At 39.6% G+C, this 16,018-nt stretch overlaps 1 protein-coding gene across 12 annotated transcripts in view; it reads left to right on the top strand.

Annotated features, from left to right (window-relative positions):
* The window catches only part of FOCAD (focadhesin), a 313,151-nt gene extending 298,426 nt beyond the window's left edge, over positions 1 to 14,725 (top strand). For all 12 annotated transcript variants that reach the window (XM_009456376.5, XM_063787945.1, XM_063787943.1 and 9 more), the window contains 7 exons: positions 172 to 432; positions 1,105 to 1,194; positions 5,044 to 5,221; positions 7,086 to 7,183; positions 8,878 to 9,129; positions 12,022 to 12,097; positions 14,328 to 14,725. In XM_009456376.5, coding sequence (XP_009454651.2) covers positions 172 to 432; positions 1,105 to 1,194; positions 5,044 to 5,221; positions 7,086 to 7,183; positions 8,878 to 9,129; positions 12,022 to 12,097; positions 14,328 to 14,401 — 1,029 coding nt within the window. In that variant the 3' untranslated portion in view covers positions 14,402 to 14,725. The remainder of the gene's footprint in view (positions 1 to 171; positions 433 to 1,104; positions 1,195 to 5,043; positions 5,222 to 7,085; positions 7,184 to 8,877; positions 9,130 to 12,021; positions 12,098 to 14,327) is intronic.
* Positions 14,726 to 16,018: the final 1,293 nt, after the last annotated feature.

Below are 16,018 nucleotides of genomic sequence, written 5' to 3'. Positions count from 1 at the left end.
GCATTGGTGGCCCATTGGACCGTGAAGCTGTGGGAAAATGAAGGGGGAAGGAAGTAACCTGAACCTTTTATCTCTCAGTCTACCCTCAAACACAGTGATGATGTACAGGTTTTGAACATTGCAAACCCAGACTTGCCTATTTACATTCAACCCCTTCTGTTTTACTTCCAGCTGAATACCAAGAGATATCTCCTGATATCTGCACCTCTGTGGATAAAACACATCTCTGATGAACAGATCCTGGGTTTTGTTGAAAATTTAATGGTGGCAGTTTTTAAAGCAGCTTCCCCACTTGGAAGTCCTGAGCTATGCCCAAGTGCTTTACAGGGTCTGAGCCAGGCCATGAAACTGCCCAGCCCTGCCCACCACCTCTGGAGTCTGCTCTCTGAAGCTACTGGGAAAATTTTTGACCTCCTGCCAAATAAGATTCGGGTGAGGAACAAAAATATTTACATTCCTGACAATTTATGTTTGGGATATTTTAAAGGCTTCTTGGCAAAGTGGGGAGGTGTATGTTTTAAGAATGTGGGTGGGAAGGCTAGCAAGAAATAACCACATTCTTTACTAGGAGTGTATTTGTTTCCAAGATCTAAATTGAGGTTGAATATTTAGAACCAAAGTTTTGAGCAAGCTTAGAAGCAGTTTAACCAGTGCTGCACCAGGAAATTTGCTGTTAGGCCTTTTTACCAAATGCCTCTTGTAGAAGACGAGAAGGCTCAGAAGTCCTTACACTTTGCACCTGGAGAATCCTTGGGCATGAGTTCCCATATACTGTTTATATAAAACAATTTAGCATCAGCCCTTCCCCTCCCCCAAAAGACCTCTGAATTGTAATTTTACAAAGAGGTTAGAAATTTATTTGGGATGAAGGAATTTTGATAAGGAGAAAAATGTATAGCCAAAACAAAACAAAACAAAAAAACACAAAGTAACAGGAAAGATGTCTTCAAAATGATAAAAATTGGCCAAATGTTTTGGTTTGGTTAAAATTAAAATCTCATCAGCTGCTGTTCATGGGGATAAGAAAATCTAATAATTTGTCAGAACATTTTGACCTGTTATTTTACACTGTTTGTTGACATGTTTGGGATTTTTCTTTATCAGAGAAAGGATCTAGAGCTGTATATCAGCATAGCAAAATGCCTCTTAGAAATGACAGATGATGATGCCAATCGGATCGCCCAGGTTACTAAGGTAATAACATATCTTTCTATACCTTTTTTCATTATTAAGCCAGAAATTATGATTGAAGAATTGATTTCAGTGTTTGGCTGAAGCAAGTTTTGCTTCATTTTTGTTATTGGTTAATTTCAGGAAACTATATTTCATTTACATTGTTGAGCCTCTTTTTCAGCCTACTAATGTGGTTGGTGCTTAACAAATGTTGTATGGATGGATAGATGGATGAATAACTTTTTAACCCGATTTCTCCCACTTTGTCCTTCACCTGATCCTATCCTTAGGAATGAAGAAGGTGGTTGATTGAAAAGCAAGCACTATTAGCCCTGACACAGGATAATTTATTTCCCACACCCATGCCCAAGTCAAACGATGAATGAGCAAAAAGTAGCATATCAGTAAAGTTGCCAGATTTAGCAAACAAAATGCAAGATATTTTGTTAAATTTGAGTTGCAGCTCAATAATGAATCATTTCTTAGTACAAGTACATCCCAAATGACACACTTGTATTTGAATGGCAGTTTTGCATACCAACTAATACCAATGGTCTAGAGAACTGTGAGCTCCCTTATAGCTGGTGGACTTCGTGTCATTTATTTTACTTTATGGCAGGTTTGCCTATTCAATCAGATCCTTGAATTTCTGCATCATACGGCAGTGGTTCTCAGAATGTGGTCTTTGCATAAGTAGCATCAGCATCACCTTGGAAATGATTAGAAATGTTAGTTCTGGAGCCCCCATCTAGGCCTACTGAATCAGAAACTCTGGAGATGGAGCCCAGGAGTCTATGTTTTAATTGTCTCTCCAGGTGATTCTGGTGTATCCTAAGGTTTGAAAACCACTGTTAAAGAATATTTGGGGCCAGGTGCGGTGGCTCACGCCTGTAATCCCAGCACTTTGGGAGGCCGAGGCGGGTGGATCATGTGGTCAAGAGATCGAGACTATTCTGGCCAACATGGTGAAACCCCATCTCTACTAAAGGTACAAAAATTAGCTGGGCACAGTGGCACACACCTGTAGTCCCAGCTACTCGGGAGGCTGAGGCAGGAGAATCGCTTGAACCCGGGAGGTGGAGGTTGCAGTGAGCCGAGATCCCACCACTGTACTCCAGCCTGGTGACAGAGCGAGACTCCGTCTCAAAAAAAAAAAAAAAAAAAAGAATATATGGAATATCAACATTTTGGAAGTTAGGTTGTTTTAAGCAAGGAGAAGCAACATAAGAAAATAGTTAAGAGGATGGACTCTGGAGCCTCACTGCTTCAGTTTGAAATCCAGCTCTGCAATTTGCTAGCAATGCGATCTTGGTTAAGCTTCATAAGCTCTCTGCCTCAGTTCCCTTATCTGTAAAGGAGAGATAATAACACCTATGACTTAGAGCTCTTTTGAGAGTTCAGTGAGTTAGTCCATGTTGAGTATTTGGAATACTGCCTGGGTCAAGATAAGGACTCAGTATTTATTATCATAATTATTACGTATGTGTAATGAATTATATCCTATTATTACATTCATGTAATTGGAAATAAAGTATGTCATTTACTTCTTAGTACCTAGAGCTGAAGGTTGCTGTTACTCGCTTGAGTTTCTACCTAAAATACCATTCAGAACATTGTCACTGGAACATACTAAGTAGTGTTCTGATGTCCCCAAAAGAGTTAGTCTGCTTCAGCAAGGTCAGAGTTTTCTATTTGTTTCTGAAAAGAATAGAGGTAGAGGTAAGAATAAGATAGTGGTAGAGAACACAGACTCCCTCAGTTCTGTTTCTTACTCTGCCACCTGTAGCTATGTGACCTTAATTTAAGCAAGTTGCTTAACCACTGTGCTTCAGTTTCCCCATCTGTAAAGGTGGGACTTTAATAGTGATCTACTGCAGAGAATTGGTGTGAGAATGAGTAAATACAGCAGTTCTCAAATGTTTTAGTCTCAGGAACACTTTAGCTTCTTAAAAATTGTTGAGGATGCCAAAGAGCTTTTAATTATAAGGGTCATATCTGTTGACATTTTCCTTATTAGAAATTTAAACACTAGGAAAACTTTTAAATATTTACTTAAAAGCAATAATAAGAAACCCATTATATATGAACATGATTAATAAAAAAATTTAAAGCATAAAAATTTAGTGAGAAAAGTGGCATTGTTTTACATTTTTGTAAATCTCCTTAATGTCTGGCTTAATAGAAGACAGCTGGATTCTCATGGCAGCTTCTTCATTCCATCTGTTGTGAGGTTGTTTTGGTGAAGTATGTGAAGAAATTCCAGCCTCATACAGATATGCAGGAGGAAAAGGGAAACGTGTGCTAATAGTCTTTTCACATAATTACGGACATCCTTCTTTTACATTTCACCAAAAAACTCAACAACTTGTAGTTCCTTTTTTTAAAAAAATATTTTTTAGACTGAGTCTCACTTTGTCGCCCAGCCTGGAATGCAGTGGCATGATCTCAACTCACTGCAACCTCTGTCTTCAGGGTTCAAGTGATTCTCCTGCCTCAGCCTCCAGAGTAGCTGGGATTACAGGCATCCACCATCATGCCTGGCTAATTTTTATATTTTTAATAGAGACGGGGTTTTACCATGTTGGCCAGGCTGGTTTTGACCTCCTGGCCTCAAGGTGATCCTCCTGCCTTGGCCTCCCAAAGCACTGTGATTACAGGCCTGAGCCACCATGCCCGGCCAGCAACTTGTAGTTCCTTAAAGGTTAGTTGCACTGTAGAATCTGAAACCATATTAGTGAAACTCATATACTTTGTTACATTAAATTCCACAGGTCTGTTTTACACTTTGGGTCTTTTACCCATGCGTGGTTTTGTAATATCATACATTGGTCATTTGGAAAATATTGAATCACTGAGTTTTGAAGATCTTCCAAATGTTGACAATATAAAATAATCGTATTGTTAATAGCACTACCAATCTCATCAGAAAAGCTTTTTACATATTGGGAAGCTGCCAGGCTCATAGAAGCAGAAACAAATTTTCCAAAAACCTAATTTTCTCTTGAAAGCTCAAATTTTATCATTTGGGAGCAAATACTACCAGGTATTTTTCTTGAAGTGACAGGTTCATTTCCTTCAGTTTCAAGAAAATAATCTGTCAAATACCCAGGTTGAATAACCATAGTTTTTCCATCAATTATTCTTTCAAGTAAATAGTGTTCTGTGAAAAGAGTGGCTATTTCACAGCCTAATCTTACACGTGTTCTTCCTTGGCTTGAGACCACCATCATACCTGGGTATGCAGCACAGTTCCCATATGAGTATTTCTCAGTTTGTCGCACAGAATATTTTTAAAAATATTTACTCAAGGGCCAATGTTTAATGGAACTAATAATTTTTATTGTTTACAAGGATATTTTAAGTGAAATTGGCTTGTGAAAAAAAATAAATGTCAGTACAGTATACAATGAATACTAGTACACTTTGGTGCTAACATAAAAATAGTTTTGACCTCACAGAACCTCTTATGTATCTTGGGGTTCCACAGAAGTTCTGTGTACCATACTTTGAAAACCACTGAATTAACACATGTTAAGTGCTTGGAGTGATGCCTGGCACACAGTAAGTACTGTATTTGTTAGTCATCATTTTATTATTATTGTTTGTGTATATTTACTATATATCATCACTGACTAACTCCTGAACAAATTTATGGTTTTAATGAAGGAGCAGGAGATGGCATTACAACCCTCTATTGTATGCTCATGTTAATTTAGCACACAGGCAGATGGGTCATGTGCTGCAGGAAATGAACAGAATAGTAACATCCAACTCATCTTTTTTGTTTTGCCCTTGCCCTGAAATTCTGTAGCTACTTCAGTTAATTTAATAGTAACTAAACAATTTTTTTTTTTTTTTTTTTTTTTGCAGAGCAACATGGAAAAAGCTGCCTTTGTCAAACTGTACTTAGTCTCTCAAGGACGATTCCCCTTGGTGAACCTGACCGATATGCTGAGCGTTGCTGTGCAGCACCGTGAGAAAGAGGTGTTGGCCTGGATGATTCTGCACAGCTTATACCAGGCACGGATTGTGAGCCATGCCAATACGGGTGAGGACACCCTGGGGTGAACATCAGAAACAGGAATAGATCTGCCTGCTGTTGCTTTTAAGTTGCACTTGAGTTCTCAACTTAAAAATCAGTTTAGTGCTTATTGACACAGGTTAGGCCTTCTGGTGCCAAATGAGGAGTAACTTGGATAGAAATGAACAGTTATAGCTCACAACATCCACTTTTTGGAAATGAGGATGGATTCTTTCGAGGGGTTTTGTTTTCTATTTGGCTCTGTAGACCCTCACAGTTACAAACAAGTTAGCTGCTTCTGCCTGTTTAACTTCAGTTTCCCAAACACACAAGATATCAATTGATTCTGCCTGATGATTTCATGAAAATGGCTTTTGGGTAGTCATTTAACAAACAAGAGAAAACAGAAACAAAAAAATTAACTAGTTACTTTACAGAAGAACTTCTCTGGGATGAGAATAATCAAATCCTGCCACCCTATCTGCATTAGCAAGCTTGAAGCTCTGCTAATGAATCACATGATGCAATTTTTAGACCATTTTAGACATTATGCTTTAATAATTACTGAATAAGAGCGCTCCCCCATTGCTCTATCCAGCTTGTTGGTCATATTTACAATTTCTGGAGACTACATTCAAGTTCTGAATGGCACCAGGCTCCTGAGGGGTAGATGTGGCTGGGAAGCTTGTGCGACTCTGGACAAATTGCTTATGCTTCTGTGCCTGGTTTTCCCCATCCATCTCTTGTATTGTTATGATTTTTAGGAAAAACTGACAAACACGATTGTAATACTCTGCAAGACTGTATCACCTTAATACCAGCCCTTCAGGAGGCAAGGCAGGTGGATCACCTGAGGTCAGGAGTTTAAGACCAGCCTGGCCCACATGGTGAAACCCTGTCTCTACTAAAACGACAAAAATTAGCTGGTTGTGGTGGCGTAAGCAGGTAGTCCCAGCTACTCAGGAGGCTGAGGCAGGAGAATTGCTTGAACCCGGGAGGCAGAGGTTGCAGTGAGCCAAGATCCCACCACTGCACTCCAGCCTGGGTGACAGAGCGAGACTGCATCTCGAAAAAAAAAAAAAGAAATTTTGATTCATCGTCCTCTGTGGCAGTCTGAAACAGTTTTTATATCTGCATTTGTGCCTTTCCACTGAAAAATGAACCTATGATGGGAAACTGGACTTTTTTACTCTAAGCCAAAAGTGTATGTATCAGGAAGAAATCTAGTAGGTGTTTCAAATGAAGCATGAAGTTACATGCAATAAACTGAAATAAATTTGATGTTGCCTTTGGTTCCAACCAGAACCAACCAGCTCTCAAATGCAGTTCCCGTTTTTGAAACCTGTCCTTAGTAGTCTTTACTGTGCTAGGAATCCTCTTTTTTAAAAAACAAAATTAAAAGGGAAAAAAGTCAATATTGCTGCTAATGGAAATATAATGGCTGTATTTTGTTTTTCTTTACATGTCTTTGGGTTAGGTTTCCTCTGTGATTTGGCATAAATTGGGAACACTTAAGCAAAGGAGAACTATAAAAACAAATAATTGTCAACAATTCAACATTGCTAGTTAGTTGGCATGCCAGGTTTCTCCTAGTGTGTTTAATTTTGAGAGAGAAACTCCAACAAATGCATTTTATCACTAGTGGTCAGGGAGATTTAAATAATAAATTGGCTTTTGAAAATCAAAGACCAAAATACCGTTATCTGATGTGAATAATGTCAAAGAACTCTCTCACAGGCAGTCACAAGTCTCGGGTATTGCAAGGGAACATGAAACTGGTTAATGGAATCCTCACCAGGTGTTCTGCTTTAGTTATGATGGTTGTTACTGATCTGTTTTACATTTCAAAGGAAAACCATGGTCTAGTAAGAAAATACCCTTTTCATTTCAGGCGTTTTGAAGAGAATGGAGTGGCTCTTGGAACTGATGGGTTATATTAGAAATGTTGCTTACCAGTCAACATCCTTTCACAATACGGCTCTTGACGAGGTAAAATCTAGAGGAGTAGTTTACAGCTTCCTTAAAATACAGAACTTATATTAGGTTGGTGCAAAAGTAATTGCGGGTTTTGCCATTAATTGGCAAAAACCGCAATTACTTTTGCACCAACCTAAAATGTATGCTCCCAAAAGAGGAACACGTTGCTGTTTGCAGCTTTTCTTTCCCTCTTTCCTTTTATTTTAGACACACTTAATGATTCTCTGATGCCACAAGAAAATTGGTATTCTTACCAAGCTCTTGGAGACACCCAAGGCTGCCCTTTGAGAAATATTTTCAACAAAATACGTTTCTTGACAGACAGAACACAAAGGACACTTGGGAGAGAGAGAACCCAAGCTCCTGTGTAGCTGGGATTGATCCCATAAAGCATGTGGGAATATAGGGCTCTGGCCTCCACACTGGCCAGCATATGGCTAAAAATGCCTGCTTTGAAGAGGTTCCTGGAGTGTATGCAGATAATCTTATGTGTGCCAATACTTATGTGCATGTGTGCATATATGGAGGGGAGTTTTTATCACACCTGCAAAATTACCTATGACTCAAAAAAAGTAAGAACCGCTAGTATTAGGTTTGGGTGAGTTTAAAAATAAAAGATTAATAAGACGAAGACAGCTCTTTCCTGCTTTCCTTCATTGTGTTGACTTAGCTGGCAGCTGTGCATTTTGTAATAGCAGAATTTTTTTTCTGTAGGCATGCCTCATGAGTATTCTGTTTGCTGTGTGAGTCAAATTTGCATAACCTGGGATGTTTTTTGAAGTTCTGCCCAGTTTTTCTGAAGAGTTGTATGTCTTTTTGAAATTTTAATTTGTGAGTTTAGGAATTTTAAGAGATTAGGAAGTACTTTTTAAACTTTTTTTGAACTTGCATGATCTGTCCTCTTTCTTCTGATTTCCTAAGTTTTCATTAACTTTCTCTGTTTTCTTACAAAAACCTTAAAACACTGAGAAAATACAGATAAGCAGAAAGAAGTGTAGTTTAAATCACAGTAATCCAACTACTCAGAGGTGGCTCCTATAATCACCATTTCTATAATTGTCTAGATTAGTCTGAAATCTAAATGGATAGATCCTGGACAGGTATTTAAAATGCATGAAGAAGCTGGGCACAATGGCACATGTCTATAGTCCCAGCCACTTGGGAGGCTGAAGCAGGATTATTTCTTGTGCTCAAGAGTTCAAGACCACTCTGGGCAACATAGTGAGACCCCATTTCTTAAAATATTTTTTTTAAAAAATGAAGAAAGACTTGCTCAAAAGTAGAATCAGAGTATACATATTTTTAAAAATTAGTTTTGCCCAGATAACCATAAATATTTCTTCATTTTGTAAGCTCTTTGAAAACATCGAAACAGAGGAATGTTTGGATCTTGATGTGATTAGGAATTGAATAAACGATGTTTCTCCTGAAATGTTAGAGCAATAATAATGAAACTGTTGGGTCTTCTGCCTTCACATAAAGGGACTTCAAAAATCTTCTAAAGCCCAAAAATGTATCTTCATTAAACATGGAAACTGAGTTTACTGTTCAGTTCAGTTCCTCTTCTGGGTGGGGGTAGGGCAGGAGGGACTGGTTGGGTGAAGGGGAAGATGACATTGCCTCACGACAGGGGCTGTGTATGTGAACACGTGTTACTTTGAATTGTTAAAAAATATGACTTAACGTCATTTCTATTTTCATCGTAGGCTTTGGACTTCTTCTTGCTGATATTTGCAACCGCAGTGGTTGCATGGGCCGACCACACTGCCCCTCTCCTCCTCGGTCTCAGTGCCAGTTGGTTGCCATGGCATCAGGAGAATGGCCCGGCTGGGCCAGTACCAAGCTTCCTTGGCAGGAGTCCAATGCACAGGGTCACTCTGCAGGAGGTTCTCACTCTCCTTCCCAATAGCATGGCTCTGCTGCTGCAAAAAGAGCCATGGAAGGAACAGACCCAGAAGGTGAGGCTGGCAGCCACCTGCTTAGCAGGGCAGGCAGCCATTGTCTCTTCAGCAGTTTCTACTGTAGAATTGAGGTGGGAGTTAAGTGCATCTTGAATCACACCACAGACTTTCCTACCCAGCCCCATATCTCAGCCAGATGCAGGGTCTCAGAGATTGAGGCTAGCCCAGGCTGGGGGCAACTGCTGATTAAAAACAACAACAAGGTGGCAGCTTGCTTACAGCTGGGAGTGAGATGGAGGAAAAGTCCATACTTCATTTATTGAAGGAACTTGTTTTCTTGATCCTGGGGAGGAAAGGGTGAGTATGTCTCAGAGCTCAGAATCTCAAGGTGAGGGTCGACGGGAAGGCAAATTCAGGATTGCAAAGCGTGTGATAAGTAAGATACAGTGGTGATGAGCAAGGGAGGGAGTTGATCAACAATGCCTGGGTGGGTCAGGAAGTTTTCTGCCAGGAAATGTGGGTCGGGAGCATCCATCTTCTTGTAACATCTTTAAGGTTCCCCATAGCTTATTCCATTGCACAGATATGCTCCAGGCACCCAGTGTGCCCTGGTCTGTGCTAGATGCCAAACGGAGCTTTGTAAAGGTCTAATAGTATCACCCTTGCCCTCAGGAAAACCTAAATTGTTTAGTTTGCTGTTCAGTCTAGTTCCTCTTCTGGAGTAGGGGTGGGGCGGGAGAAGGAGTTGGGTGAAGGGGAAGATGACATTGCGTCATGTTGGGGGCTTTGTATGTGAACATGTGTTACTTTGAATTGTTAAAACATATGACCCAAAAGGAAACATTTTTTGGTTTTTAATGTTGGGTTCCCCAGGCTACTAGCTGTTCTGCAAAGCATATGATAATACTGTGCTTACTGTACTTCTCATTATATGTTTCTGACCTGTCCTTAATACAGTTGATTGGAAGATTCTTTTTTGAATCTCATTTAATCAAAACTGGATTTTTATGAAGTTGAAAGCTTCAAACTAACTTTTTGTTGCTTATTCTTGAAATCTGAACATTAATCTTTAAAAACATTTCTGAACTGTAGACCCATAGTTTAGCTATGCACAACTCCACCAAGTGTCTCAACTAAAATGCCTTTTATTTTTCTTAAACCTGATAATCATTAGTATTGCTGCCCCAAATTTTGTGCTTTGTGTCCCATTTAAAATCAAATTTTGGCTGGGCACAGTGGCTCACACCTAGAATCCCAGCACTTTGGGAGGCCGAGGCAGGCAGATCACCTGAGGTCAGGAGTTTGAGTCCAACCTGGCCAACACGATGAAACCCTGTCTCTACTAAAAATGCAAAAATTAGACGAGTGTGGTGGTGTGTGCCTATAATCCCAGCTACTCAGGAGACTGAGGCAGGAGAATCGCTTGAACGCGGGAGGCGGAGGTTGCAGTGAGTCGCGATCCCTCCGCTGCTCTGCAGCCTGGCTGATGGATTGAGACTCTGTCTCAAAAAAAAAAAAAAAAAAATTTAAATGTGGTCTTCCCATATATTATTTCTGGACTGGGATACCACGTTCCCTTTGGACTACAATGTAGACCTCTTGCATTGATTATATATTCGTAATGCTTGACTTTTTTGCTTACCAGTAGGATATTATAGCACAAAACGGAGAAAAGGAAAATCAACAAAGAAAAAAATTTTTGATTAAAGCAGGGGATTAGGAATATTTTCTTTTTCTCCCTATTTTACTCTTTCTTCAATCTAGCTTCTATATGTGAAACTAAAATGCCTATTACCTATCACCAATGTATGTGTTTTTAGTGAACCAAGATTGGCAGCATTCAGTCATTGATTAAATTACCCTGTATCTAATTCAAAAACAATTCGGGCTGCATCCTGAGAGATCAGCCAAACTCATAAATACTATGAGTTTCCACCTCATTTGCAGGATTTATTCATAGTTAACATGCTTGGCTCTACCTAGTGAATTATTTTATGCCATTTCTCTTGCATTTCAACTTTCTGTTTCATATCCATTTGGGCACAACTGTTCTCATCTACAGAAACATATTTTATTTCAGAAATGGGGGCTTATATCTGATGTGTTTTCTATTTACTGCCCAGCCTAGGAGCCTAGACCAAGCTGCACACAGAACCAGGTGGGAGGCAGCATGATGCAAAGAAAGAGCATAGGGCTCTGAAGCCAAGTGTACTTGGGTTCAAATCTTAACTCGGCTATACATTGAGAGTGGACTTGGGCAAGGTTTTTAATCTCTCTGGGCCCATCAGAGTGATGAGAGATAATGTTCCTGGCACACAGGAGGCCCTCTGGGCCCATGTCTACCTCCCTCTTAAAACCTGTATCAGCAGCCAGGCGTGGTGGCTCACACCTGTAATCACAACACTTTGGGAGGCCAAAGCAGTTGAATCACAAGGTCAAGAGATCGAGACCATCCTGGCCAACATGGTAAAACCCTGTCTCTACTAAGAAAAAAAATACAAAAATTAGCTGGGTGTGGTGGTGTACGCCTATAGTCCCCGCTGCTCTGGAGGCTGAGGCAGGAGAATCACTTGAACCCAGGAGGCAGAGGTTGCAGTGAGCCGAGATCGCACTACTGCACTCCAGCCTGGTGACAGAGCAAGACTCCATCTAAAAAAAAAAAAAAAAAAACACCTGTATCAGCTCTCAAGGTATTCAGCAGGGAAGTAGGTTTGACTTTGCCAGGTCATTTAACTAAATGGGAGCTGTATCCAACTTTACCATATCTTATGCTTGGTCCCTGTCTCATCTCCTCCACCTGGGGAAGGTATTGCCTAATAACTGTAATCCCAGCTACTGGAGAGGCTGAGGCGGGAAAATCACCTCATATATATAGGTCCAAGGGAATAACTGTTCTTTTGCTGATGGTAGGATTCTCTTCTTTGACACTATTTTTCATTTTTACCCTAGTTCATTGACTGGCTATTCAGCATCATGGAAAGCCCTAAAGAAGCCCTCTCAGCAAAGTCCAGGGATCTTTTGAAAGGTATTACTTCCATGTTTTATGCTCAACATAGGGGAAAAACCATTATTGTTGTCTGTGGAGCAGAATGGCATTCTAGTGGTTGCAGGTTGAGTATCTCTTACCCGAAATGCTTGGGACCAGAGGTGTTTTGGATTTTGGATGTTTTTGGATTTGGGTATATTTGAACATACATAAGGAGATGCTTTGGGGATGGGACCCAAGTCTAAACACAAAGTTTATTTATGTTTCATACATACCTTACATACATGGCCGGAAGGTAATTTTATATAATATTTTTAGTAATTTTGTACACGAATCATGGTACTTGGTGTTAAGTACTTATGTGTGGAATTTTCTACTTGTGTTGTCATATTGAGGCTCAAAAAGTTTCAGATTTTGGAGGATTTTGGATTTTTAGATTAGGGATGCTCAGCCTATATTGGTTTCTGAAAGGGATAATCTGGAGCTGTTTAGTGTGGCATTTTGAACCAGAAAGTAGACTTAAAAAGAATGCCAGTCCCTTTAAATTTAGCATTTATTTAAATGGTTTTAAAATGTTTTATGGTAATAGTAAAATATTCTTTTAATTAAAATTCAGAAAATTCAGAAAACTAAAAAGCAGCAAAGAGAAATCCGGAGTCCCATTGCCCAGTGACAATTTTTATATTTTCCATAAGAAGTTTTTGCCCGCTTCTGTGTGTGTTGTCTTACATATTTATAATCATATACAATTGAAAATACACATAGCTCAAATACTGCCTTTTTAATTTTAACATTCTTTTTCAAACATCTAAACCTGTTCTTACACTGGCTTTATAAGTAGTGTTTTTAATGAGCTTCATAGTATCTTGCCAGGGGAACTAGACACTTCTCCTACTTTCAGGCATTTAAATGATTTCTGTCTTTTGTACTTCTCTACCGACTTTGTTAACTATGACTGTAGGATCCACAAACATGGAAGATCTTTCTGTAAAACTTATGTAGATTATTTTACTCAGATCTGAGAAGTCATTTGGGCATTGGCCGTATGGACTACAGCAGCTTGTTCTTGTCCTTCATGTCTGGTGATCTGGGGTCTGGAGCCTGCCAGCAGCTGCCACTGAAACTTTCACCTTCAGAAAGTTGCCTGTTGGCCTATTCTGTGATAATTTATCTGGTCAGCCTGGAGTCAGTGTATGATCCATATTTTACCTATTACTATGGTACAGTTTATTGGTTGCCAAACAAGTAAGAATTCATTGGTTGTAATCTGTCTCCTCAAAGTGGTGGGAGGCATGTGTGTGCTGCAACAGTGCTCCCACATGACTCTGATAAACCACAGAACTTCACTGAAAATCAGGGCTGTGGTCTGACATGTTTTCACATTATCCATCCCTAGAGACTTGCTGCTAGGGCTTACTCTGTTTGCCCCATGGAGTTTGTGCTCATTTTTAATGGCCATAATAACGTTGGTTGCTCCAAAGATATACCCTCTTAGGTTACAAAGATAACAACGCATATGGATGAGGAAAGCAATCATTTGGGCCAAGGAAGCTCATATTCACTTGATTATATAGTAGGCTTATTAGATTCACATACAATAATTGTGTAACTCTGGCTTACCTACATTCCTTCATATTATTATATTTCAAATAAAATATCAATACATTTGTATTAATATTCTAAAATAAGATATATTAAAAATTACTTAAAGGAAGTACACAGAACTTCCTATTTTAAATTGATCCCTGAGGGACCTGTGACAGATCAGAAATAGTTTGGGGACAGATGTTCAGATACACTTTATTATGGTCATACTTGCTCCATTGAGTACATGAACCTAACTTTATTATAGGGTCAGGTTATTCATTGTTGTTTTTTATCGTTAAGTAAATGTTTAATGGAAATACCATATTCATGTAGAAAAGAGCACAAATTGTGAGGAGATTTTTACAAAGGGAACACAGCCATGTAGTCAGCACCCTCATCAAGGAAAAAAACATCACCAGCATCCCAGAAGTCAGCTTTCATTTTAATTCTGCAAAATTTCCCATTAACTGATTGCAGGGTAACTTAAAAACAAAAAACAAAAAACAACCTTCCCCGCAACATTTATAAATGGTTTTCTGCCATTAAAATTCTGCCAAAATATTGATGGAACTCCCTCGTCTTGAACATTAGCCAAGTGAGAAAAAGACAAATTCTGTTCTGACACCTTTTTGATCAAAATGACCTTTTCAAATGCAGCCATACCTATATTTTGTCCCCTTAGCCACCCTGCTGTCCTTGAGAGTTCTCCCAGAGTTTAAGAAGAAAGCTGTATGGACCAGAGCATATGGTTGGTGAACAGTTTTGCAGTAACCAGCAGCATTCTCAGCTGGATGAGGAAAACCATATAAATGGAAGAAGTTTTTCAGAATTCATGCCTGGTATTGCTGAGACATGATGCAGAGAGTTAAGGGTCATGAAAAGGTGGCCACATCACTGACAGCTTGACACATGCCTCCTAAGAGAGGAGTGCATTGCTTTAGTACCCGGGCCAGTTGAGACTGAAACAGGAACTTGGATTTTCTTTATTTGGCTTGAGTTCAATGTGGAGATTTTCTTTGTGAAAGCTTGAAGATATTATCTTCTCCCTGCTAAATTCCAGTAAAATAATGTTGTCAATTTTGTGCGTGTGACTTTTGTTTTAAGGCATGGGGGAAGGTGCCAGGACCACTTGGTGACAATGGCATTATGATCTATTTTCCATGAATCTCCATGAGGATATTCATTGACTCAATGAGTTAGACAAATTTCCTTATTGATAAAACACTCTCTTGGAACTGCTATACACATTTAAATAATAAGCATAACATTGAATATTAGCTAAATCAGATTCATTAATGGTGTCTATCATTTCCTTATGCTTTGTTCTCTTGAATGCAAGTGAAAGTTGTGATTCCAAATAGCTTCAGCCAAAGATTAGTTCACAAACTAAGAAATTTAAGAGTAGATCTCATCTGACACAGCTGCATCCAGTGAATCAAGTGATGCCGTCAGGCTTTGTTCCTCTCAGAATCATTCCTCATAGCTGGCAAGATGTCTGCCAGTGACCTCAAAGGAAAAGAAAAGTGTCTGCCCACAGATACAGCAGAAGCAACATGAGGAGGACTCTGGTTCAGACTGGATGCCTAGGCCCAGGGAGGTCGGTCACATGTGAGTCTCTGAGCAAGTATCTGGGCCCAGGGAGGTGGGGAATGCTAACTGTCCAGGCCTGGGTCATATGTCCACTCCTAAGTCTCTGGATAGAGAGGGGCCAAGGCAGACCCACCCAAACCACCTGAACTGGGTTTCCTCCAGAAGAAAGATGATGGGGTGCTGGGCTGGCAAAAAAATGACAAATATCTCCCCTGAAGATCAATTTTTTAAATAAGTACAAATCTCTTTCTTAATCGGGGTGACTACTGGACTAAAGTAAATGCAGGTTTGTGACGATATTCTCAAGGGTTGCATTTTATTCAATGGCTTGAGACTCAGCCAGCATTTAAATTTGGTCTATTTGCTAATGACTCTCCTCACAGCCAGTATCTGGGCTCTGTGTTTAGCCAATCATATAAACGTACTGATGCATACGTATATGGGATCACTGGAAGAAAAATTATGCCACTGAAATAATGTACCTTTGTGTCTGTCATGCCATAGCACAGTGCCTGATGCTGCTCAACCACCATGGAGCTTCTATTATTCCCCTGTGGCCTGTACCTTCATGTTGTCACCAGTGTACCTGCCACTTAGGTTAAAAATAGCTTTACTAGTTTTGTTTTCCAAATACATGACTTCCTTAGAGGTTAGGCTAGAGGAAAATGAATTTGAATGAAGACAGGAAGATAGATAGAAAATTTACTCTAGAAACCAGCTTCCCTCTCCTTCCCATCTATATACACTTTCTTATATTTCCTACTGATGAGAGGTTGAAATTCA

This window comes from Pan troglodytes, chromosome 11, assembly GCF_028858775.2.
Source record: "Pan troglodytes isolate AG18354 chromosome 11, NHGRI_mPanTro3-v2.0_pri, whole genome shotgun sequence".
Lineage (NCBI taxonomy): Eukaryota > Metazoa > Chordata > Mammalia > Primates > Hominidae > Pan > Pan troglodytes.
This window is presented reverse-complemented; position numbering and strand designations above follow the sequence as displayed.